General features: G+C 43.2%; 1 protein-coding gene across 4 annotated transcripts in view; it reads left to right on the forward strand.

Annotated features, from left to right (window-relative positions):
• Window positions 1-27,447, forward strand: part of robo2 (roundabout, axon guidance receptor, homolog 2 (Drosophila)) — a 158,657-nt gene that overhangs the window by 8,673 nt on the left and 122,537 nt on the right. For all 4 annotated transcript variants that reach the window (XM_070828639.1, XM_070828640.1, XM_070828643.1 and 1 more), the window contains exon 2: window positions 4,415-4,741. In XM_070828639.1, the coding sequence (XP_070684740.1) occupies window positions 4,415-4,741 (327 nt within the window). The remainder of the gene's footprint in view (window positions 1-4,414; window positions 4,742-27,447) is intronic.

Raw genomic sequence — 27,447 nt, forward strand, 5'->3', positions numbered from 1 at the left:
GCCAGTGCAGAGGCGAGGACGGTCAGCAACATCACTCTATCGCCACCCCCAGTTTCCCCATGCCGCGCTCTCACATTTCCCTTCTGATGACATGACGGATATGACTCTGTCACCCTCACAGCAAGGGTAGGATGTAACAGGACAGGGAGCAACTGAAGGAGACAGAGAGATATTGGGAGGGAGAGCCAGAGATATATAGAGGGAAGGAGATGGAGTGGGAGGTTGAGGAGAAGTGGGAGGCAGGGGAAAATATATTTCAGATTGGACAACATGGATCCAATGCATAATTCACTCCTGAAATTTCTTTGAAGTTTTTTGTTTCTTTGTTTTGTTTTTTTTGTACATTTAATATTCTATCAGCTTACTGGTTTTCAGCACTTTCTGCCTGAAATGTCTCCATTACCAACGCCATTACTTTATCCGCATTAGAGTGTTGTTGAATGTTGTCCTGGTCCTTGGTTTTCATGTTTGATGTTTTATGGAGCCTCAGTGACTGGAACTTTTTGCCTTGGTCTGAGGTTGCCGTTGGTTACCTGTGATCAGCGCACATGTCTGTTGGCAGAATAACTAATATCTCTTTGGGGAGCCCTTCCTTTTATGCTCTGGCTGTGACTGGTGTGGGTATTGATTCGGTTGGTGGGCTAGAATTTCTCCTGGGAGCTAATAAAAATAATTACAAAAAGATCATCAAAGGCCTGACCTTCTGTTGCACACATGAATAAATATTTGACAAAGATAATAGAAAAGACCCCTTCTATGTGTGTGGTCAGTGATATATGAGAGTTAGTAAGCTGTTACGGTAGTTAAAGTGATGTTTTTATCCTGGATTTGACCAAACAAATGTAACCTATATATGTTTCATTATGTACTAATACTTTTATGTCTCTACTTATATGTGATTGATAAATTTGAAGCATAATATGTTATTTGAAAGATAGATAACAACCCTACAGAGTCAGAAAGCACACAGTCAGACTGCGCATTTCTTGGATAGCAGCAGTGCAAAACATCCGCAACATCCGATTTCGGTGAAGCTGATCTAAGTAGACTGAAAGAAAAGGCAGTAAAGAATCAGCTTCTGGTTCAGTAATCCCTCCCTGATTTCATTCTCTGTCTGTGTGCTTGTTTGTTTGTTCTCTGGTTCCTGCTTTCCTCCAGGAGTGGATGACTGCACAGCAGTGGTGAAAAGTAATGGTGGTGTTATTGCAGACGGGGGGAAACACAGCATTTTGATTGGAGCGTGTGCCCTGAGACCCAGTGAAGTGCACTCGCCTCAGCTCAGAGAGCACTTGATTGCACAGCACCAATGATCGCATTAAAAGGGCAACAGAAAGCCCATTTACCGTAAAGAGAGTGAGAAAGGGGGCCCAATAGGAAGCTGAAAATTGACTTTCACTTCTGTTAGGAGCTTGGTCTGATGGCTGGGCAGTGGGGATGCACATGAGTTTTTTAAAAGTCAATCTTCTTGGACAGCATCTGTAGGACATGATAGCTATACGAGGGCACATTAAAGAACAAACAAAAAAACACACACGCACACATGAATGTACGAATGTTTTAGTTTGTGCTTTTGAAAGTGACACTTGCCCAACAACAGGCGGGGATTACATGAAGTTGTCCAGTATTGAGATTAATGTGGCTTTTTGAAAACATATTTCATGGCATATGGATGTGCTTTTAACCTTTCCTACCTCAACACCTGACTACCTCCACTCAGGAAGGACACTGACCAGTCACGTCTGGCCTTATGTGCACCCGGCTCAGCTTTTTCTGGCAGTGAAAGGACAATTGTAGAGGCATCTGCTGTGCTCATTTTCACCGGAAAGAGGAGAGCAGATGGAGACTCAAGGTTTAAGTGATTAGCAGGCAGTAGATTGGAATACAAATTGGATTTAAAGAAATTAGACTGATATAAATCGAATGGGGTTGCTGCAGTTTAGTGCTGTGCATGCGCATTGGTCTTAGTAGAAAGCCACCGCAGGGCCTGTGGATTATGAAGGAAGCAGATGCTCCAATGAGATAAGAATAAATGTGAGTTTGACACTCCATCTGAGGGAGAAGGGGGTCTCAGTGTCTGTCCTTTATCTTGCCCTCCATTTATCAATGTCACAGTGTTAATTACTGCTTCATTTATTAAGTCACTTACCGCCAGAATACAAACTTGCCCCCCTGCCCCTGAGCTGGTGGGGAAACTGACTGCTTGCCAGGTTACTGTTACCAACTGCTGGTGAAAGACATTGGGTTATACATGACCCAAGACATGGTAATCTGCCAACAGCATAATGTAGGTTTTTGTTCCACTACCTATAGTACATCCTCAGTTTTCCACATAAAGTCAATGAGATTAGATCATCCCCTCACCCACAAACCTCAGTCTGTGGCCCCACTTAGAGCAAGACACCAGGCCTGATCACTAATCAATTGCTGGGAAATGGAGGGAATTAGCCCAAATTAGGAAGAAGAAAGAACAGACAACCTCCTGTTCAGGGGTCAATATGCCACTATCTGAAGCTTGATCCCTGAGAAAACAAACGGTGCACTATGGCGCATTTACACGCTGTGTTTGCATGTATGTATGTGCAAATCTGTGCACACACATTCACTACACTCAGAGTCTTTGAAGTGTATTTTGTGCTGATAAGTGGGTTTTAGTCTACGCCTGTCCTTTTGCCCGCAGACTGCTGGGCAGGAAAGACCGGGGTACAGAGTGTCCCGGTTCCCCCTGGGAGGTTTAAGCATAAGCGGTAGTGGAACATATGCAAACCCAGGCAAACAAAGAGCTGGAACCTCCACTGTTTTGCCTCCATCCCATGTTGAAATCAGCCCTTACATAAGCACAATGGCCTATGTGGTACACTGCTCTTCTGTGCAGCAGGCATCGTCCTATTACCACACTACACTGCCCCAGGGAAGGGCACAGTCATCAACTCAGCTCAATCACATGCACACCTGCAACAACTAATGTTAAGACAAAGAGCCTAGCGCGCTTAATACAACACTGACTGAAGCAGAGTTATTGATGGGATACTAAATGTGGTTCAAAAGAGAGAGGATAAAGAAAGGTTTGTTGGAAAAGTTAGCCTTGTTCCCCATTCCTCTTATTGTGTCTTTGATTGTTTGATTCTGGATCAAACTCTTTGATTGTTGCATGGTTCCCAGGGCCTCTGTGATGCAAATGCGTGTGTGTGGCCTACAGCATCTTATCTCCATGGTTAAGACCTGGTCACAGACACACAGAGCTCTCTGACTTGGGGAGCATTATCTTGGCTGCCAGACTCCCAGAGCTCACCCACTGCAAGCCCTAACAAAAAGGAGTGGGTCGAGGTTCTCAGCCACAGGGGATTAGCATTTGACATTAGTCTGGAACCGGCCATTCATATTCACATCACATGTACACTTCTACAACAGTGGACTCAACAGTTTTACTTGTTTGCACTGAAAGCCAAATATATAATTTGTGCGTGTTTATAGTTCAGATGTAAGCTGTGTGTACGCTTCCATTCACAGTTCACCCATGGGTCCAATTACCCATAAGCCCTTACAGGGTTGAGAAGAGCAGATGGCTGTTTTTTTTACGCCCTGAAATGGTGATTAAAGGGTCCAGTATATGTTTTTTACATGTCTCTGGCCCAATACATGCTTTGGTAACTTTTAGTTGGAGTCATCCATCCATTTTCTTCTGCTTATTCAGGCTCGGGTAGCAAAGGCTGCAAGCTAAGGGAAATAGCTCATATAGACTTCTCCCCAGCAGTGCTTGTTGTGGCTCCTCATTTCAAATTAATATTAGTTGCAGTTTTCTGATGAAAATGGAAGCTAAAATTTGTCACATTTTAGAGTGTTCTTTATGACTTCCCCTAGCTGTTTTGTCGCTGCATTTGCTGTTAGTCCACAAAAAAAAAAATAGTTGGCCATAAAAGACAACGAGAAAGAAACAGAAGTTGTTTCTTATTAGTAAGTAGTTGCATTAGTAAAACTGCTCAAGCATTTAAGAAGCTAAATCAATTCTTTTTTTAAATGACATTTTGGGTAGTAGCATTCTGAATTGTATGCAGATCACTGCATAAGAGAGGACTTTAGAATAAAGAACCAATCCCTCTGCCTTTTTTTCTGTATGAAAAACATGATACATGTCATCATTGTTTTGCTTACAAATGGTACTATTTATTTAGTCAGTTTACTATGGAGTTATTATTTTATCATATATTATATGATGCTCTCCTGAGCTACACTGAAGGTGTAATCTGTCACTTTTAGTTGTGTTCATTAATTTAACCCCTTCCTTTTCCCTGTTTTCCAAATGCTATACCTGCTGGCTGGATATTTTGGAAAGACCATTATGGAAAGTCCAAATACACAGATGTTAAAAGTTGATATTCTGTTCTGCTTTGATTCATTTCATCTCTTCTTTCTCTAGGATCCCGTCTGCGCCAGGAGGACTCCCCACCCCGGATTGTGGAACACCCCTCTGACCTGATTGTCTCCAAAGGGGAGCCCGCCACTCTCAACTGTAAAGCAGAGGGGCGGCCAACCCCAACAGTGGAGTGGTACAAGGATGGAGAGCGGGTGGAAACGGACAAAGATGACCCACGTTCTCACCGCATGCTGCTGCCCAGTGGCTCGCTTTTCTTCCTTCGCATCGTTCATGGACGACGGAGCAAACCGGACGAGGGAGCCTATGTCTGCGTGGCCCGGAACTACCTGGGAGAAGCTGTCAGCCGTAATGCATCTTTGGAAGTAGCATGTGAGTCAGTGCTCTGTCACCTCTGTCCTTCTACTTTCTCCTGTTTGCTGCATTGCTGAATCTATTTCGCTCAATGTTTTGATAAGTAATTTGGCTGGATGAGGAAAGTCTTTATTTTGCTGCTTTTCAATGATGGAAAGACTGGATTTACAATCTGCTCAAGAAAATTGAAAGATAATATTTGAACATGTCCTGTCAGCAACAACTATTAAAATCTTTTTTCCCCATTTATACATAATAGAAAATGACATTGTTTTCACTGTAGGGAATAACAGTAAATAAATCAACATGTAATTTGAGGCAGCTGTAATTATACTATTTTAAGATTTGATTTCATTTTGCTTTCCTTGTTCTTGTTTGCAAACAATGTGATCATTTCCTGTGGGTCTAAAAAGGACAGTTAGGCTCCATTGTGGTCTCACTATGTGTGACACTGTTTGGTGGGATAATGAGTTGTGTAGAATGAGGTTTTTCACTTGAGATGAGATACATTTGACAAATGTTTTAACTCAAGGGAGTTTTGTTGAAGTTCTCTGCAGATCTTTGAGTTGGACATAAAGCTACTGTCAAGCCATATGAGAGGGACTTGATGGCGTGGTCGACACAGGTCTCTGGATGGGTGGGGGTTGAACATCAGGCACAGATCAAAGCCCTGATAGACATTTGACACAGGCCGCCTGGACAGTGTTGGTGAACACTAACAGGCAGAACCTGAGCTGTGGATCAAATTACCTTTGAAGATGAGCCTCATCCCAGAAGGCTCAGGCTGGGCTTCCTATGGAGTGGCTCCCAGGCCCCTCAGATGCACATAAGGTGGAGCAGAAAGTGTTCTTATGCTGTTTCAACTGGTGGTACCTTCAGTAAGCTAGTTCTGTCTGTCTGTCTGTCCACCATAATATGTTTTTTGGTGGTATTCGCAGATGTTTTTGGATACTTTGCTCAGGGTATGAAAGTTGGCATGAAGAGCAGACCTGAGATCTCATATCATGATAAGTGACATACATTTTGAGCATGGTAAAGATAGCTGTAATAATTATTATTAGCTATTATTCTCTATGACCACTAATAGTTAATTGTTCTGCAATAGTTTGAACAGAAGAAACAGCAGAAATAAAATCTTCCATGTAATGAAAATGAACTGCAACTGTATTTCTATTGTCATCAAAGTGATCAGTGGTAGTAAGATGAGTAGTTGGTTTGTGATCCTTGGGAAATGGACTTTGTGGACGAGGGAGAGGAGGGGGTTGGGCCTCTGCCTCTGATCCAGTCCCCTGCCTTCCCGAGGGCCTTCCAGCAGCCCCCAGGTGCTAAACTGCGTGACAGCAGCTTGATCTATCGATTGCTGTAAGAGGGTTCTCCCAGTCTAAATGAAAATTCATGAAAAATTGATGAAGTCTCCAGATTATTTTATTTTTCCCTTCTCATACTCTTTCTTAGCCTTTATTTTCAGTACTCTCTCTCTCCGTATCTCTCATGTAGTAGGTGTTGAGCAGCAGAGGGGGTTGAATAGATGCATTGACTGCTTGAATGGCTTAAAGTTGAGGGGTCAGAGGTCAGGAGGCTGGGAGATGAGGGGATAAGTAGGAGCTGGCAAGGTGAAGAAATAAGAAGACACGTATAATGAGTATCAGCAATGATACAGGGTTTAAGCGAGAGAGAGGTTCAGGGCAAAGTCTGAGGCCACACTGAGTAAACGAGGATACAGAACTATACCTTGTACCTAACTGTACATAGCTGGACCATTTTGACAAAAGTACACCATCATCAAACAACACACTGTACTGAGCAAATAAAGGTACGCATAGCCAAATACCTGACTGTGCAGAAATAGCTTCCAGTTCATACCCTGTTGCTTTGGGTTAATGTAATATTCAGTTTGCATGCACCAAGATCGACCAACAGAAAGGGAGAACATTTTCTAATTACTTAAAAATGTTCATCATTTAATTGTTCATCAAAGTGACATCAGATCCTCCAATTCCAATTATAGATAAACCGATATTGGCACTGCATTACCTCACACGGTTTTACTCATATTGACCTGACCTGACCTGAGCTGACCCAAGAAACTCATAGTTTGAGAATGACAACAGTGTTGGCCTGACTGAGATGGAGTGTGGTCGTAGGAAATGGTTATGCTGGTGTCCTGTTCAAGAGCGACAGGGACTTGATTGTGATGTGGCAGTGCAATGCCATTTTATTTAAGTAAAATATTGTTGATATAAATCATTTGATTTTCACTTCAGAGAAAATTAAGGAGATGAGGCGAAAGAAATAATATTCAGCATATTTTCTTTGAGATGTATGATCTAGCCTTGTTTCTGAAAACAAAAATACACAAAGGGGAAGGAAGGCCATTTTGTGGAGCGCTCCATGCCCAGTTTGTTTTGGGCCCTGGGCTTTCTTAGCATTCTCTTTCAGCCAGGTCTTCAGGGGGCTGAGGAAGCAGAAGGGGGTGGGGTGCTAAATCCCACTGCTTTTGGCTTACTGCAGTGATTAGCTTTATCAGGTCCTGACATCCGTTTAGTGATTGTAAAGCCAAAGCTAATCACACAAGAAAAAGCAGCATTTAAATCTATATCCATGTTGAACTGGGTTTGTGTTTATGATATGTCTTGTCTCCCCTCGTCTGCCCCCCTCTCTCCCTCCCTCCCTCCCTCTTATTGAACACACCTTTGCCCCTTTTCCATTCACGAGTGGTTGAGCAGGACCCTGGTGAGATAATTGAATTGCAGCTCTGAAACAGATTGAACTCAGTGTCCACTGAGCAGAGTGGCGCTGCTGCATTCTGGACCTCAAGCTGGGCAGCACTCACCACTCTCTCTGTTAGAGGAGGAAAGGTGGATTGGAGAGGAAGAGGGGGAAGAGGCCTCTGAGAGGTGCCTCTGCATTATTAATGTGGGCCAGATTGGGGGGACTTGTGCAGTTTCTTTCAAACATGTTTCCTTTAAGCGTTGGATGTCGAACACACATTGTTCACAAATGGGTGAACAAGAGCATGAACTGCCTGTAATGTTATCTAAGTCCATCGTGCATGTGCAGAGTGTGAGGCTAATGCTCACACATCACTTTGATGCATTTGGGAAGAGTTCATTATAGCTGTTGTTCACTGTCCTGTACTTCAGAAGATTGAGAACGTGTAAATGTGTTGCCTAGAGGGTATCCAAGTAGTCTACTTTGTTTTTTTATTCCTCCGCCCGTGCTCTAAAAAACTGACTTCAGTCCAGCTCCATGGGATGGATATGCCGCATATACGAGGGGATGTGCCCCCTTTTCTCTTTTCAGAATAAACTAGGTCAATGAGCAGGTTCATAAATCATTGTGAAGCCTGTGTCAGACATGCTAGCTGCAGCCACCACTGCTGAATAAATTGCTAGTAGTGCAGATATCTGTGTATATGTAAGTGTGACAAGCACACCTGGGGCGATAGGATCCCAAGGAAAATGTTAATTAGCCCCATCTTTTCAGGTGGATGGGTAGTGCACATACATAGTGATCCAGATACAAGCATGTAGGGTGTACAGTTGCACTTTTAATTGAGTGTTGGCTGTGACTCAGGCCCTCTGACATATATGTGGTAGTGTGTGTATTTAACATGTGAAATCGTCTGGGGAGAGAGGCATCCTGAAAGAATGAAGACACAGAGTCCTGAGGTGTAGATCTGTATCCTTTTCCTCCTAGTTCAGTTTGTAACCTTTAAAAATGCAAACGACACAGAAATGAAACAGATGTCTTGGGTTGGCTCTAAATGCCGCTTGAAATGGGATTGGATGACTTTTAAAAAGGTCCTTTGATATCATCTAATGTACCACTTCTGCAATTAAGTGAATCGTTAGGTAGCATTTGGTGCTCGTACAACAAGGTAATTAGCAGGAAAATAGAGTTGGGAGAGGTGTGAGTGGTGAAGAGAGGAGGAGGGCACCAAGCTGTTCCTGTTGTGTCCAGCATGAGGGGAAGCTAATAAAGGGACAGGCCAGGAGGAGCAGGCCAGGTGGGGAGTCAGGCCGAGCTGCACTGCAGAGGCTTTCACAAGCTCATCTGGACTCATTATTCCATTTCAGAAATGAGAAAATGGAGTGACAAGTGCACACAAACAACAGAAACACACACCCTCACACAAAAGTGTACACAAACACGTGCTTGTATAAATCCCCGGTAGGTTGAGGTATAATCTGCGCTGAAGTCCTTGAGAAATAATGAAGGGTAATGAAGGAAGCAGCAACAATGCAACTATTACGGCACATTAATGATGCATGCTATAGTTTGGAGTCTCAAAAACTGAGCACGATCTAATTTGTTTTTAAACATGTTTAACTCTCACAGTACACCTCATTGCGTCTGCTGGTTTATGTGGTGGGATACTGGATCCGATATTTATGCACTTTTGAAAGACTCTGAGTTGTGCAGTGCAAGAGGACGCTGATTTTACTGTTTCTGTGTGTTGCCACTACAATTTTACTTGGATAAAAGTCCCTTCCCACAAATCAGAGTGATTGTGAATTCAAAATGTTTTGTTGTTTCAGTTTAGAAATAAAACACAACACCATAGTTGCAAAAGAAGTACCAGAAAAAAAATAGAACAATAGTTGTTTAATTACTCAGCACTGTACATATTTCTTTATGAAACTGGCCTAGTTCAGTGAAGAGAGAAGTAGGGATATAACAGAGGAAAAGCAAAAAAGTATAGATGCAGAAATGGTGCGAGTGTTGTCCAGTGATAAGAGAGATAGTGAGAGCAGGCAAGAGTGTTAGAAATATCTTCCCCTGATAAACTGTGAGAGAGAAAAAAAAATCCCTGATTAAATGTGTCAGCTCTGTGTCTGTACTGCTGGAGTTTGCTGACCTCTGTAAAGAGGTGTTGTTATCTATCGGGATTTACTCATGTAGTGTCCACACACACATCCACGAACATCCACATGCACACACATAGTTTTTGCCTGCAGTTTACAGCAGCATGCAGATTGCTCTCTCATCTATCAGCCACAGATGGCCACCGTAAATGAGGAGTTCCCGCCACAAACCAACTCCTGTGCAGTGCATAGAAAGAGACTGGCCGGCAGAAATGGAACAGGAATTTGGAAAACTCTCACAGGGAGATAAATCATAGGAATATACTGCAGTCACCACCAGCACTCTGACCTTTCACTGTCACACACACAAAGTACCATATTCACACACACATGATATGTCCTGAGACTGCACTTCTTCTATTCTCAGTGGGCCTTGTGTCCCAGCTCTGACCTCCCCAACTCCACCAAGGGAAATAGACTGTCTGTGTGTACCTTCCTACCTTCAGAGGAGGCAAATGTAGTGCTGAAGATGGGAAACGTAGCACGCCTAGACCATGGCATTGCTAAATGATGACAGCAATAATGGAGTAGTGCGGTATGAGCTGAGGGCAAAGATGGAAAGTGTGGTGAGAAGGTGCTGGAAGGTAGCAAAAAGATGGAGCACTTAATGATATCCAAGTTTGGCGATGACCTTTGACCATCTTTCTCGGTCCCTTATGAGTCTCTTTCTCTCTCCTTTTCTCACCCTCCATCTCTCTACTTCCACCATTGTGTCACCTTCGAGTGTATAAACTGGATTAAACAAGTGTGTAGCGCTCCGTCATGGATGCCACAGCCCGTCAGCAGAGGAGTGAGCCGTCAAGCAAAGAATGCTGAGCCAGCCGCTTCTCACGCCCATTAGTGCCCGGCAAGATGAAGCACCCGTCGCACCGGGTTTTGTTGTGTTTCTTTTATACACCCTACTCTCTCCCCTTCAGTCTCTCTCTCTTTCTCTCTTTATAGTGACACTGTTATTGATGGCCTCTCCACTCTGACAATGCAAACCTATTGCTTTGTCTCTCCTGCCTGCCTGTGTTTTGCCTCTTCTCTCCCTGTTCTCCTTGCTCCCTCCACCCCGACATGTCTCATCACGCGTGCTTCTCACTATGTGTACTCGCTTTGCAGTGACTGACAAATAAATCTTTGCATTAACATCGGGTCCCTAAATTGCACAAGCTTGGCAGCTTTGTTGTAAAAATTAAGCACCTTCCGACAAGCACACTCTATGAAATAAACTTACCTTGCTGCTTCTTTTACTCTCAGATAGTTTTAGATGTAGACTGAGCTGTAAATTATTGAAATCTGTCTGCAGGCTGATTATTGATCAGCTCTAAAACACAGACAGGCTCAGAGGCTCCTGCTTTCATGGGTGGATTGCACTTTGATATATGGTTTAATATCGACTTATGGTTGTGATTTATTCAAGTCCTGTGCAGCTTGCAGTTTGTAGGAAGCAGATTTACTTTAATGATCATCAAAATATGTCCTGGAATATGCCCTGCTTTATCAGTCTATTAATCTGTTCTTCAGGCTGCGTGTAGATAACCGAACACGTGGGGGTTCAAGTCTATTTTAAATTGTTTCACAGGTGTGATATTTACCAACATTTAGATTAATCTGTCTGATACCACTCTATCTGCTGTCAAGTGGGCGAAGAGACAAGTGAGTGATCATAATAATCGAAAAATGTGACCCTGAGTGAAATCCCTGTAGACTGCTGCGTTCTGAGGGTGGCTTGCCATTGAGTCCAGCCGGGATTGGATCCTCTGACCCCTGGAGAACCCTTTGCCCTCTCCTATCCACCCCAGATCTCTGTCAAACCATAATTCCTTAACCCAGCACTCCCCTCCAATGAATGTGTCCCTATAGTGACTGACCTCCCCCACCCACCTTCCTCTCTCTGAGACTGCCAGAGATGGTAATCCATCATATGGAGCTGGGGAGGACGTGACAGGGTGGAGGGCTGAAGTTCAGGCGCTAGCTGATATGGGTTTGAATCGAATGTTGCTGAAATTGATTCACCCTCTGGTTTGTGCAATGGTGTGTTATTTCTGCACTGGTGTGCCAGGTTCAAATGCCCATTATTGCCCTGGTTTACTTTCACACACACACACACATCTTTAAACACACATTTGTTCACACGCATACATGCCTTCATGCAACACTGTAGGGTGCACAATCCTGCTGGGGATTGATCTTGTGAAAGCGTCAGGACTCAGCCATACCCATGAATTAGTCTGGGTTTTGGGTTTTGACTGCCACACTGGCACTCAGATGGATCTGTCTAGTTGGAAACTGCTGTACACACTTACATACAAGTACACATAGACACTTACACAAGTGCTCAAGTACACATAGAAATGCTGAAGGTAAATGGCTTTTGTGGCTGTTTTTCTAGTTGTTCAAACATTAAGGACAGCCCCTCCTTAAAGGAGCCCTTTGGGAACATTGGAGACACAGAGTTTCAGCTTCATTAGATTATCAACTGAACTGTGCGGATGGAGAGGAAGTACGGTGGTGGGGGAAGGGAGGAGGGGTGTACATGGTACTCAACTGGCCTAAGGAAGTGAAGAGTTCATAGTGTGCCATTTTGCTAGCCTTGTGGTTTTAAAGGAAAAAAAGCATCAGGACCTCTCTTCCCCAAACATAACTCGTTTTGTCTCGATTTATTAATACAGTCATTTTCTGCAATCCCTAAAACTGTTACCAGGCTTCCCTTGGCCATGGGCCATTGCAGAGTTATCGTGGGTCCGGATGTGTTATGACTCGGTAATCTCTTGATGGCGTAGACAGATATTGTGTTTGGCTTGGATTACATTTGCTGTAAGGGACACCTATCAGCCACCAGAGCCCTCAACAGCTGCAGACCAGAGCTGAAACCTGATCATCCCGTCTCTGCTCTCTCTCTCTCTCTCTCTCTTCATCTTTCCCTCTCTATCACTCTCTTTCCTCTTTCCCCCTTTCCACTCCTTTCCTCTCTCATTTCCTTTCCTGTCGTTTGAAAGTGATACTCAAAGCATTTTAAAAAGTGAAGGGAGACAAGATCAAATGTTTAAGAGCGTGGTTTCTAAGACAGCTGTGGTTCCATTCCATTTTATAGCATGACCTTTACATGACTGCACTGCTGCATCCATCGTGCATATCAGCTGAGGAAGTTGGGTGGCTGCTGTGTCTAGTTGAAGGTGACCTTGTGTGTTGCAGAGTTAATGGCTTCCTATTTCGATGTGGAGTGTGTCCTAACTGCTGCCTCTGACTGTTAGACTGCCCTGGGATCAGTTTCAGGCTTGGCCGAGGTGAATGAGGGGATAGAGAGGTTTGATGTTGTTCATTCACCAGCCATCAGTTCACTGCAGGAGACGTCTTGTCTCTCCATTGAGAAAACGTCAAAGGCTCCCAGCTTCAGGACCAGCAAAGACACATGATTTCATTGGGGGAAACTGGCTACCTCAGTTATGTGTAATGCAGTGTGACCAGGTGCAGTGAGATGACATCACATGGTGAATGGGACTGGGAGCTGTGGTATGTGTGGCCACCTGCTTCTGCAGCTGGGAGGATGATTAGCAGCTAGCCAGGCTGATTATTAACCAGCCAGACACTCATCCAGCCAAACCGACAGTCAGACAGACAGACCAGGACACTGACAGACATTACACATTGCCAGATATGAGCCTGCACATTGGTTGGCACAGTAGAGACCAGACAGACTCACCCAGACCACTTAAGCACTAGCGTGGCCAAAGGCCAACTGAATAGAAATCAGAACACCCTATTCAAATGCTAAGCAGAATCTTATCTCTGTGACTCTTGCTGCTGGCCCTGCGGCTGTACACTGTCCCGGGCAAAGCTATTAACGAACATGCAGGTGCCTCCCATGTTTGCCTGTGTTTCATTGTGTTTGCGTTTATTTAGGCATTAGTTAGTTGTCTATATGTTTCTTTTTGCTGTATTGATGGGATATTATTTGGCAAGTTATTTCTTGAGTAAAATTTTAAGTCTGTCTTATTGTTAATGTATTTCCAATGATCACTGTTGACATATCAGTCTAAATGCAATAATGGCATACACAACAGTACCCACCACCCAGTGAGACAGAAATGCAGGCAGTGAATCATCTTAAGTGTGGCTATAATTGCAGGGATTTGTCTTGGATCCACTGAAGATCTTCATATTCCACAGGAAATGAAATCTAACGACACTGAGTGATCACCAGGGGGTGTGTGGCTAACTGATGAGCGCGCTCATTTGACTCCACCGATCTTTAAAAGCCATTAACGCTCTCCTGTTTCATGCACAAATTAGGCTTCCATACACAAAGGCACACAGGCACAGCGGCACCTAGATGTTTGGAACTCGTACACAAGACAGACAGATATGCACATGCCAGTACCCGCACGCCCACTTTGTAACAGACTCCCAATCCCTCTTTGTCATTCAACTTGCACAGTGAACGTTTGCCCATTTAAAGCCTAAATGGCACAGTAAGGGAAAAATGAACCCCAAGACACTGCCTTGTAATGAAGCTGAAAAGAACAGCTTAATTGGCCAACATAAGCCATGCCCAGGCATTAGCTGTGAAATTTACATGTTAGCTTTTTCCCCATCTTTCTTTTAAAGGTCCCTGTGGTGTTCATGTGGAACAGACACATGAATTACAACTTTGACACTTCATGAATATCGATTTGGCTGCTGTTGCTGTGCAGGAGGTTATGGAAAACCATATTATTTGGAACATGTTGAGTGGGATACATCTGCAATTAGTCGGTTGTTAGTTTATGCAACTAATGTGCTATTAGTTTAATTGCATGTTTTTAGTAATTAACTTATCCTCTCTCACACACAACATTGTTCTGTGAAAACCATCCTGAACATTAAAAATGAAACACAATTTAGAAAAAATTGTGGATGAATTCATTATGTCTTGATGATTAACGTTATTGAAAATGGTAAGTTTGAGGATGTGGTAAATTGCTCTTTTTATCAAATTCTCAGACTTTAAGCAGAAGGGAGTTGTCCACATGATTTAACTCCATTCACTGCAGTGCAGGGGGTTGATAGGCCGGTTATACCTCTGGGTCTAGATAGGCTGACCTTTGGACAGCTCTGGATGCGACCTCTGACTGACCATCGATTGACCATCATCTGACCCCATGGCTTGAAAACAGGGCTGCATACGGGTCCATTTGGCTGTCTCGAGAGCATCTCTAACATACACTGCTAATATAGTTACCTTAGTGTTATTGGGAGATGTATGAAAGGAGAAATAGCTTGGGAAGGCAGGGTTATTCCTGTGTCAGAGGAAGAAAAGCACAGATAATTCAATTACAGGCAAAGGGATATGAGCATCTGTCAGCTTATTCATTCTTATAGTATACAAGTTCTGTTGTTACTGCAGTAACCTCAAAACTAGATTGCCACCGGATTCAACTCATTACCCACCTCATGACAAATCGAGCTCACATTGGTATTCTGACATCTATGAACCTTTACTCCCTTTATTTACTAAGTATTTCATCATTTTACAGTACAAAATGCATTTTCTGCTTTCTAAGACATTTTGTGAAACTGAACCTTCCACAGTCCTTGTACATTTACTGAGTGCTAGACCAGAGTCTGTTATCTCTTCTCAGCATCTTGCCACTCTTCAACCCCCATCCCGCCTCCATTTCTCCCTTATCCCCTAAATTGCTGTTCCCTAACTGGCTGTAGATGATAACAATTTCAGCCCAGCAGCCAGAACACCCACCCCCCTTCTCACTGTGAAAAATCAAATAGCAACCTAGTGACTGACTGCTAATAAAATTAGAAGAATTTCTCATAAACTTTAATCAGTAACTTTACTCAATAAAGGATGCTGATGAGGGCAAGAGACAGCAATGTGATTGAAAAAAAGAGGGGGGTATATCATTCATCTCAAAATCACTCAACGGTGCCAACTGGGGTGCTGATTGTCATAAATATTCCTGGACTTTCAATTTTCACCCCCACACCCCACGCCCCACCCCCACCTCACCCCACCCCACAAGAGCGTCTCACCTCTTCTGACTGCATCCATGCCAGCACCACCGCCATCAGTCCTCTCCCTCTGTCTGTCTCTGCTCTCACATGCAGCAGGGGGATGGTTGGCCCAAGAACGTGGCATCATTAACTTTCTTGAGTGGCAGACGTTAGATGTGCGGAGGGCTGTCCTGTCCCACCCCCTGCTGGGTGTCCCTCAACCCCCATCACTCCTTCCTGTCATCCTCGATCGCTGCATTTCTTGCTTCTTCTTCCCCAAACAGCCTTCCACAGATTTCATGCATTTGATGCTCCATCAAGGGTGGATGAGTGGATGCATTAAAGGATACATATTCAATTTCAGCATCTTTGCTGTGCAGTGTAATTGTTTAAATACATGCATAATTTGTATAATGTGTATTCATGTGAATGTGTTGTAGTAGGGGTAGAATTGTCTACACTTATATAACTGTTCAACTATTGTCACTCTTGCTCTTTGTAAAACTGTGGAGAGTCCACTGCCACACAGTGTCAGGAGTTTTTGTTGTTACCACCAGTGCGGCACGTGCTACTGAGCTCCCTGTGGTGCGACGCCCTGTCTCATTAATCACAAGCCCTGTGCTGAAACCCTGACAACCCACAACCTGGTGGCCTACCACCTCCCCTCATGTATACTGGGAAGACTGTGCCATTATCCGCTCACAGGAAGAAGGCAACACAGCAGTGACAGCTGCCAGTGGTCATGTGAACCAACCCCCCATTTCAATTGAAACTCCTCACTTCACATATCCCCCACCAAGCTTTTTGGCTTCCTCTCATCTCAGGTTCATAAGTTTTGAACCGCTGGGCCAAAGGTCAGTGGATTTGCCAGGTCGTCACAGGAACTCTTGACAACATCAGATGTCAAAAGAGTTGGCCGACCATGACGATGGCAGGCAAAGCGCTCTGCTTGGCCAGCCATTTCTTTCTGTAGAGCAGAGAAAGCAGGACAGAAGGGGAGAGAAGAGTCTTTTTGTGAAGCACACACTCTCCCTCATCCTTACTTCAACCTGTGTCTAGTGTGATGAGGGCTGTGGTGGAGGGATATTTGGGCATTTATGGGAGGTGTATAAAGGGCTTGTTGGGGTCCAAGTCAGGCTTGTACTGTGGGGTGCTGGGGCTCAGAGCGATGCCGTGGTCTAGTTGTGTCATGAGCATGTAGCTGAGCTGTCACTTGTCTCTAATTGGCTTAGATCAGCCCAGGAAAGGCTCAAAGCTCACTGACCCACCCTCTCTCTCTCTTTCTCTCACTCTCTCTTTAACCCTCTCTCATTAGCTTTTGTTCCTCTGCCAAGCTAAGATAATGGTCTCCACACGAGCCTTTCCATTGGACCGTTTGATCCAAAATCTCTCTCTCTCATTCCAGCAGGCCTGTCACTTTTCCTGTCTGTATGTATGTCATGTTAGGAAGCTAAATCTTCCGAGGAGCAGAGGACATACTAGAATGATGAGAGAGGATGCAGAGGGCAGCTTGATCTAATCCTGATTGGAGACCTGATTGATCTGGGCCCTGGGGTCGTCACAGGGTCAATACAAGGACTGATGATAACACAGCTCATCTTAAGGGAATAAACCTATTGCAGCACTTTCACATGCCATTACACCTTGTATCAATCCAAACAACAATTCGTTGCAGTTGTCTCCACCATTATAGCTTGCGATGTATCGTAGCACCTCATTTAGCAGCGCTGCAATCAGTCAGCCATTTTGAATCCTGCCAAAGTGGGTGTTCCTTCTTGGGCAGTGTAGGATTTACGATGTGCTACAAGGGTTCAGGGAATGACCCTCTAGTGTGCATCCCTGATGATGTTCTAATTGGATGGGGTGACCTTTCTTCACTGTAATTTTGAAGTGTACTTGGTCCTTGGGGGTGGGAACAGATTAAAAAGCAGCAGGGGTGGGCTGATTGATGTGTGCTGTGGTTGGTGTGGTTGTGGATGGACAGTGACAGGTAGAGGGACAGTAACATATGAGTCCACAGCTGTTGAATGGGAAGGGATGTACACACTGATATATAGGAGGTGGCCACAGCCAGGCTGACAGATTGCTACCTTATGGTACATCATCCCTTGTAATGGCTGCAAAGACTCTGCCTACTATGATTGAGTAGTGGGGGAGTTTGTACGGTGTGTATATAAATCATATCATACCATATAATTCATTATAATACCAGTATGATTTTTAATCTGATAAAAAAAAGTGTCATATCATGATATCAAACGTAGTGAATCATGTTTTATTAAGAATTTACGCCATGACATGTACAGTAGTAACCTGAACAGCTAAGTGAAAATATTGTAGCTGACGGTGCTCAAATGAAAAATTTAGCTCCCTAATAGGGAGCAACTTAACTTTAAAGTGGTTTAAAACGTTAAACATCACAGAGAAAAATAAAGAACATCACATCAACAACGGCCACAGTTGTCATCTAATTGATTATTCACCATGAGAGGTACCTCAAGATCTCTCTCATTGAGTTCAGTGAGGGGGGAAGAAAAACAAAGAAAACTCAGGTTTACATGTTGGGCAAAGTAGAGGTGAATGGAACCACGAGCCACAATCAGTTGTGGATATGTGGCAAAAAAATGTCCCATGCACACACGTGTATTATATAAAGTACATTCATATTTATAGATATTGTCATAGTGCATATATGACTTTATCAAAATATTACCCTGCAATATCATTTTAAATTTATAGGTTCCAATACGCTGTGGATATAAGTCTTTGTGGTATGTGGCTGTTTGTGTTTGTGCAATCTACTGTATGCTTATCCCTGATTTTGGCTGTTATTTTGCTTTGCATTCATGTATAGCTCTTTCACTGTGCTCACAAAGCTTCCAGCATATATTTATTTATTTCTGTCAATATGAAATTTGCTTTGCTTTTCTTTGTAGCCAGAATGAGTTGAAGTGTGGTGAATGGGTTGTTTTGGTGCATTGACAGGTGGATCCTATTTTGACGGCGAATGAAGCTGGAACTAATTCCTGCATATTTATTTGGCTTGGTCTAAGCAAGCTAAGCACTAACCCCACTTAATATTCCAGGGCATGCTAACAGGGACAGCCTTTTCGTGATAGCAAAACAGCCTCATACAGCCTTTGGAAGATTGCAAGTGGAACAATTCGGGACCCTCAGAATGTCAAAATAATTTATTCCCTTGCAAATGAGCATGTAGGCATGTGTCAACTTAAGGTGCTAGGATTTGCTTTTCCAGCTGTCTTTTGTTATTTTATGTCATTTAGGCCCATACTAATAATGGAGACCATGCTAAAATGCTAAAGGAAATAATCCACTCAATAACGTATAGTGACACAATATTGTAGTTGTAGTTAATTGGATTCATTAGCTTGTTTGAATTATTGTCAAAACTTTGCCTCGTGAATTTAGTTTTGTCTCTTGGTGTCCTTACTGTAAATTAATTGTTGACTCTTGAATTTCCATTATATGTACAATATGTGCAGTTTATGCTACAGTATGTACATGGCATGATGGTCGGATTGACTCTGTAAACACAGGTCATCGTGAAGGGTGTTCAGTGAGAACATCAGTTAAAACCCCTTATCTATATTCTTCCTGCATCTCATCCAATGTGGTCAGAAAAAGAGTAAAAAGATAAAAGAGCAAAAGGGGGAAAGAGAGCTTCATCCATTCCCCCAGCCATCTTCACCAGGCGTGAGGTACCTTTGAAAAGATCAGCTTTAACTACTTAAGCAAATAGGCTGTGGAAGGGAGGCCCCTTGAACTTTCTGTAGAACAGGTGTGTTTTATTGCACTGTATTTGTCCTTTGGTCTTTAATGCTCTACAGTCCCACATTGTGTGGGTGGGTGTGTGTGTGTGTGTGTGTATTTTTTCATGGTTGAAGCTCCACTGTAGCAGTAAGCCAGTCCCAGCAGGAGGGATGCAGTCAACCCTGTGCCATGTGAGAGCTGCAGGGAGCGGGCTAACGAGGTGTCCAGGCAGCTGACGGCTTTGTCCTGCCGCCTGTGAGTGGCGATGGCACAAAGAGTGTCCTGCAGAGAGTCCTGTCTGTTCTTTGTGTCTGCCTTTCTCCTTTGCCCAGCACTTTGAGCTACAAAAGACAGCAATGCGAGGCAGTATTGTGGCATCAGGTGGACGAGGCTCTGTGCCTGTCCCCCATTTCCCTCCCTCCCAATACGTTTCCTCTCTACACCATAAAAAAGCATTTACTGGAGTCTTGGGTAGCTTGGAACTTGTGTCTCGTGTAAGTTTGTATGCTCCTCTGCTATTCTTAGCGAATCATTGGCAAAATAGCTATAATTTTATCAGATTCTCCATTCTCTTTGCTTGTCCAATCTTGCGTTTCTTTTCTCTCCTTCTCTGCCACATTATGCTGAAGTGAGTGCAGGCAGTTCTTTGTCATGTGTTTGCTGCTTGTATTTACTCAGTCTCCCATCTTCCTCTCTTTGCTCTTCTCTCTAATTTATGAACTGTTACACTTGAGTGGGCCTCGCGCCTATTAAAATCAGCACAGTGCCTGTGTTTGTACTGGCCTTTCCTGCGCCACAGGAAGCTCATCTAGAGTCCCTACTAGTTAATGCCACTGCAGGGGGTGCACAAGAAACATGGACACCTCTGTGGATCCTCTGCCCACTGGAGGGAGAGATTTGACGCTTCTTTTAAAAGGCCAAACTCATTTGTCTCTCTTGTTTTCTGTCTCCCAGGAATTGTTTAGAGAGAAAAAGACAGCAAGAGCGATAAAGAGTGAAAGGGAGTAAGAGCAAGTAGAAAACATGCCTTTTTCTCAGAAAACTCTGGTGTGAATTCTTCTCATCTGGGCCATTGTACTATTCAGGGACCTCTGATAAGGTTTCTCATCACTCAGTGCCACTTTACAGCAGCTGTGCATTGTGTCCTCATAGTTTAAAATATTAGATACAAAATCCAAACAAATTCAGCATTGATGCCTTTAATATTTTTAGATATCTGACCTTTAAGTCTTCTGTAGTCCTATAGATCAAACTGTGCCAAAACCATTTGCATGTGCAGCCCCGTAAATCTCCATTAATATTTAATCATTTGAACAGCAGGTCTGAATAATAGTGTTAGGATTTATGGTACCTCAGAACGAAGACTCTGAGCTTTGATCCTTCAACCTGTGTTTAAGTCTTCTCCAATGGCCAGAGAAGCTAGGATTGCTCTGGTGAGTCATCATCATGAGGTCAATATCCATGTGGACGCCAGACATGCTCCAGTCATGCTAAAGCAGACACCAGTTCTAACAAAGGATCCACAATGTAGGCATCAAAAATTCACACCACATCGCTGAAATGTTTTATATGTGAATACCACTTGCTGAGCTCAACCGCAGTGTTTCCATATTGTTATAGTAATCGGATTTAAAACAGAGGAACATAAGGGCAGACAACCAAGAGAGAACCTCAAAAATCACAGAAAGGTTAGGGTGGAATCCCAAAGGACTACAAATCCCCTCTCTGAAATCTCATTGTTTGGAAACCATGAAACCGGATTCCTGTAACAAGTCTCTGATCAGAGGTGCCTCGGCCCAAAGGACTCAATTAGACCAGAACGGCCCTTTCTGACCAGGCCTTTATTTTGCCTCCCTCTTTCTCCCAGCATGCTGTTACCAGTGCAGTAGAGCTGTCTAATGCCCCAAACTGGGAGTCTGGCCATACAGCACTCTGAGCAATCACATTTCCCCAGCCTGTGCACCTCTTATTACACACCAACGGCACAAGTCCACACTAGGATGTGTGTATGCGTGCTTGTGTGTTTTGCTTTTCAGTAAACCTGTGGCACTCCTCTTGATTTAGTGTTTTAATTGGCAGCACGAGTATGGTAAATGTATGTTTAAAACACTTAGAGAAAATAACAGTCACTGAAACATCCCTACAGACGGAGGCAGTAATTCAGAATTTAATTTCAGGCATTTTGCCCTCCTTCACTTATGATTAGAGTGAATTATGATAATTTCTTGATTATGGTTTGGCCCCTGTCTGTGAGCCTCAGGACACTCCTTGTCTGAGTTCAACAGAAGATGGCAATTGGTAACATGTGCAACCCACTGTATCTGCAGTGTCAAACACATGCTTCGAGATGCCATAAACAGAAGCTGTGCTTTGTGCCCTGCAGTTGTAAGACATGATGGCAATGTGGCTGGTACATTTCTTTTCATTCAGATCATTTTTTGCAAAAATATTAAACTATAAAAATGTTTATGTGGCCTCTAAAGGTATCTACAAAGAGTTAAATGAAAGTGGAAGATGAACGATTAGAAACGGGGCATTAGGACCAACCTAGAATTAGCTGGACTGATATAAAGGCTGTGCATTAATTAATGTGTGCATATAATGAATGTATGTGCGTGAGAGAGAATCATCAGCAGTCGGGACAGCAATCTCCACAACCTGGCTTCCATTGTCTGGAAACCTAATACAGCATCTCTGATTCACATTCAATCAGCGATTCAGTCTGTGATTCAGATAATACAAGCTGGATCATCCACATTGCTTTCTCCACACGAAAGTCAATTAGAGCTTCATTTAAAAAGCAAAATTAGTTGTTATAGATTTAATAAGTGACCTGGCCTGTGGTGGACTGGGCAGAGCCTGGGAGATCGTGGCTGGAGGTCCGTGGGGAAATGAGCGCCTCCTCAATAAAACCCACTGGTAATGACTTCTGTTTAGTCTTGATAATGTCTACTAATTAGTTAATCAAAGACAATGGCCTTCTACATACACCTCCCACCTTAGCAGCTTTTGTCTGCTTCATTGAACAGCTCAGAGTCTAAAGCCTTGAAATCCCCATTCACTCTCATCACTGGTGGACACACCTGGTTGGGTTTGGTGTATGCCTGCAGCAAGATGTACAACACATTAATTTGCTGAATTAATGTTAATGGATGCATGAACAAAAATATGCAATGATCGGTGTTATAAAACATGTAATAGGATAATGAAATATTATAGAAATAATACACTTCATCCCATGCGAGGTGTCCACGCTGGTCAGAAGGTCGATATAAAGACCCTCTGGGCTGGACAGACTGGAAAAACAGAGCATTGACAAAGTGTCTCAGCACCCCTTGGAGCTGCCATCATTGGGTGAGTAATACTCTGTTTTCTCCATAATCAATTAGTAAGCCTTCATTAGCAAGGCCATTCATTATGTTGGCGTGTCAGGGACGGGACATGGTGCAGTGGTCGCCCCTGGGATGGGCACGTCACTGGGTGCTGATACATGACGAGGCTCTCACAATCGCTCTTGCATCTAAACAGGACACAGCCATTACTCTGTTGCACAGCCAAGCAAGCATTACGCTGCGTGGCCAAATCAACATTGCAGTGATGTTGCACAGCCAGCCAAGTAAGCATCATTCATTTTAGTTGCAGAGCTAAGTAAATATTATTTACTGCTCTTACACAACTAAATATTCATTACACTATATTGTTAAAACCATTTGAGCTAATTCATTTTTCAACTAGAAAAGCAATGTCTTCTCGACGTGGCTGTTTATTCGGGAGCTGAATGCCTGCAGTACATATTTGGGGATTCTTGAGACGAGAAAGTGCGAGCAGCCCTGCTGTCGGCTTTTAGCATGAACTACATAGTAAGACATCCTAAACATATCCCAGTTACTCTGGTTTCTCACAGCCCTTGTGAATATTACAGTAGCTTGTGAGCTGCACTAGCAATCATTAATGTAAAACAGATGTTAAACGCATTCCCTGGTGCACCAGCTCTCATCACTGGAGTCTGTACCACTGCAGCATCAACTACTCTGCTTGTTTGGATGCATATTTAATAGAAACTGAATTTATTCGAAAATACAGAGAGAGTCTGTGTGTGCATGTGTGTTGGTGTGTCAGCATTTGTGTGTGGGAAGTGTTAAAGATGCCCACAGCACAGTGTGAGCCCCCATGCTGTGTGTATTGGCCAGGGCTATAGAATTATGATGAGGGGCAGACAGAGATTAAAAGAGTAAGATATTGAATGGCCCTATGATGAATGAGAGCTGTTTGGGGATCAATTAAACAATAAGAAATTAATTCTGCCAGCGACATACTCATTAGGGACTTAGTGAAAGGAAAGCAAGGGAGAGAGAGAAATGTGTCACTGCTATATTTGGTCCAGTTTTTTTTTATCATTTGATCCTTTATTATATTTCCATTTTTTTTTTAGAGAATATAAATGTTGTTCATTAGCAACAGCTGTTTTAATTTAGCACCCAGAAAACATTTATTATCTGGCAACACTGAACCTGATCATATGTGCTCACAATGGGTCAGCAAATGTTTGAAAAATGGTGTGATGTTTACATACTACCACTCCATATATGTTTACCGCATTGCTGACCTTGTTTAAAGGCCACAGCAAAGAGCTTTTTTCCTTCTCCCACTGAAAAGAAGCTGCTATCAACCTTGGACTACACGGTGCTTTCGTCTTTGTGTTGCACACTGCAGCCAAATTTGGCTGAGCAGAGAAGCAGAGGAAAGTCAACTAATTACGGGAGCAGCTCGTATCAAAGGGCCGCTGAGCGCTGCAGATACGGGAGCCAACAGATGTGAGTAACAGCTGCCATGTTGAGTGTCAACCTTCTCGGTGCTGTCAGTCTCCATTTGCCCCGTGCACGAGTAAATAATGTGTTGTCTTAATTCATTTGCCTCCGCTTGCAACAGCCTGTTCGTAATGGATTCTAATATTAAACATGATCCCGTTCCAGTGTGCAATTAGTGTGTAGCTCCACCTATTAACACTTACATATTAATGACGTCTCCCAGAGTTTGCTGAATGATGGTTGTGGGCCTAGTCATTGTAGCGGTGGGGCACACCAATTGGCAGGCGCCAGCAGTTGGGGACCCATCAGTCTGCCTGCCAATGGAGGCACTATGGAACTTCTGTGGTACTGTGGCAGAGCCAACACAACAGCCCCTCCATCCCCCGCCCCTTGGGGAAGGCTATCCTGATGCGCTGGCTCGGGGGGTGAGCACACAGACGGACAGGCATGGCTGGTTGCCAAGCTGGGCCAGGCCCACTCAGTGCGCAGTCTGTCTGTGTGTGCAAATGTCTGCTTGGGGAGGGGTTGATGTGGATGGACTGCTAAGTGGAAGTAGATAGGATGGTGTAGGGGTGTGGCTGTTAAGTGAGAGTGGTGGTTGAGGGTGCAATCTGTACAGATGGGGGGGATGGAACATTTGCTTGCTGAGCAGATGTTTTAGGGGTGTATGTTTGTCTAGGGGGTGTGACATGGTCAGTGAAGGGCAGTCAGGGGACTATAGAGAGGACATTTGTTGTTTAGCTTTCTGCTCTTCTGAGGCTACTCATCCAAGAAAGTTAAAGGTGAGGCTAGAGAACTGACATCTGAGAGTGAGCTCTGCCCTCTATCAATGGTCTGGGTCTTACAGCTGACTCTTCCTTTTGTTACACACAGGGCTAGAATTCAGTATGCTTTTTTTGTGTCTGTTATTATTCACCTTACACAAGCAATAAATCATTCTGTAGTACGACTAACACAACACTGAATACAGTACACATACTTTGAACCACATTTGGTTAGAATGAAATGAGATGAACTGATGCATGAATTGATATGAATATCATATCTTTATTTAGCTGTTGAATTGTACAAACCTTGTAAACATGTCATATAATCATCATGATTTCACTTTGACAGATTTTAAAGTGCAGAAATATAAAAAAAAAGATCAGATCTCAGCAGCTCATGGCTCTGCCACTCTAAACATATTTTGATCACTTCAAGCCCAATGGTAATATGTCAACATTTTGATTTTACTTAGATTTGATTTTACATAGATAAAATCTCAACAACCTCCTCTCCCCAAACACCTCAGAGGCACATTTCAACATGGATTTGTTTACAGATGTATAAGGCTGAGGGAATAGATGGACCAACACTACTGGGACATTTCAGAGTCTTCATAATTTTCATACATGGTTTTTCCACGTAATTTCTATCGTCCCGCCACAACAGGACATAGTAAGTCTCAAGCCCGGCCTCTTAAACAATAGTTGCCAGTGACAGCACAGTGCAACTTGCTGTTGCTGCTGTGTAGACTTTCAGAGCGGTGAACAAGAACTGATTTCAGGGGTTTTAATTCAGGGCTAATAAACTGTTTTGGATCAGTGCGTAGACTCATGTACTCGCCTACACCTGAACCAGCATTTTAGGCACTTCCGATACCGATATAAGAATAATTCTATACCTGACTCTGTTGAGTGTCATGTGGACATGACATTTTAGCTATTTGACTATGTGAACTATTTGAAGATCCTTCAAATATTGCCCCGAAAAATCAGAGACTTTTTGTGCCCATATCAAAAAAACAAAAGAGAATATTTTTAAAACAAGATGATAGTCACATAAACTATTCAGTTTTTTAAAATTTAACAGCTATTAGAATATTCAGAAATAATTACCCTTGGCTTGGAGGGCAGTATGTTTGCATGTGTAGCCCACAGTTTCCCGCCCTCTGGTTGGTTAGATTGTGTAGCATTAAAACAAACACAGTTTCTTTTTTTTTATTTTAATTGCAGCTTTCGTTTCATAACACTACAATGTTGGTTTGAATTCTATTCATTGTTCAGCCGTAGAATATCTGTCTTCTTTGTTGCTAGCCTCTGGTGCACAGCAAAAACAGATTGGAGTTTTCATTAAGGCTGAAAAACTGTCAGATTGTTGACAGCTTTTGATCTGGACAATATGCCCTGATACACTGGAAACAAACACCAAGATCAAACCTAGAAATTCTCTCTTTCTCATTCGCCATCATCCTGAGTTCTGTCCACACGACATTCATACTTCACCTACAGCTGAGGAGAAGCTGTCTGGTGCTTGCTTGAAGCTGTTTTTCATATTTGGTGGAGTTTTTTTTATAATTGGTAGATAGAAACGGGTCTTTGAGTATGGATCATGGCTCTGTAATGACTCTCTCTCTGTGTATGGGTGTGAGTGCAGGGTGTAGACCAGTGCTGAATGGGAATGAGATGAATGCTGGGTGGAAATGAATTTCTAAAGGCCACAGTGCTTCATCACAAGCCCAGCACTGCCCGTCCCACTCCTGCCTGAATAACACCAGAATTATCACTCAGAGGGAGCGATGAATACCTCCAGCTACTACACCCTGGGGACTCTGGTAACCCCGCCCCTCCCTGCCTCTTTCTCTTCTACACACACACGCACACACACGCACACACACGCGCACACGCACACACACACACACACACACACGCACACACACACATGAATGTACTGCACACTCACACAGGTAGAGATGGGTGGGGGGGGCAACATTATGCACTAATGGTGTGCTCCATTAATCATACAATGATGAAGGCCATTTCCTTTATTTAATTGGCTGCCAGTATCTCAGTGTCTTTGTTGTATGTCATTTTAGACTCTCGCTGGCAATATACTTGTGTGCTCTCCACTCTTTTAGCTAGCAGAGTGCTGTATTAGGGTATGGCTGAGAGCTCTACAGACACATCAAACAAGTGTCTTTTGTATTTGTTCATAGCGTATCGCTAATAGACAGAAAAATATTGGTACAACAAACCTTTATTTCTGCCATGCAGAATTTCCACAAGCTTTCAATTAGTCTCAATCTATTCAGCTTATTTAACATGAAATTGTAGATTAGTATTTTATGCATCAATATCTTTCTTAATTAATCAATAGTTATTGTTTGGTCAGTCAGTATGTAAATGCAAACAAAATAACCAGGTCTGAGACTCGTTACGATAATTGATGCCAGTTTGGAGAAGGGACCAGGAATTAACCAGTGACTGCATATGAAAGAATCAAATGTGTGTTCAGTAGATCAGGTTATACAGAGGATTCATGA

This window comes from Pempheris klunzingeri, chromosome 4 (assembly GCF_042242105.1).
Source record: "Pempheris klunzingeri isolate RE-2024b chromosome 4, fPemKlu1.hap1, whole genome shotgun sequence".
Taxonomy (NCBI): domain Eukaryota; kingdom Metazoa; phylum Chordata; class Actinopteri; order Acropomatiformes; family Pempheridae; genus Pempheris; species Pempheris klunzingeri.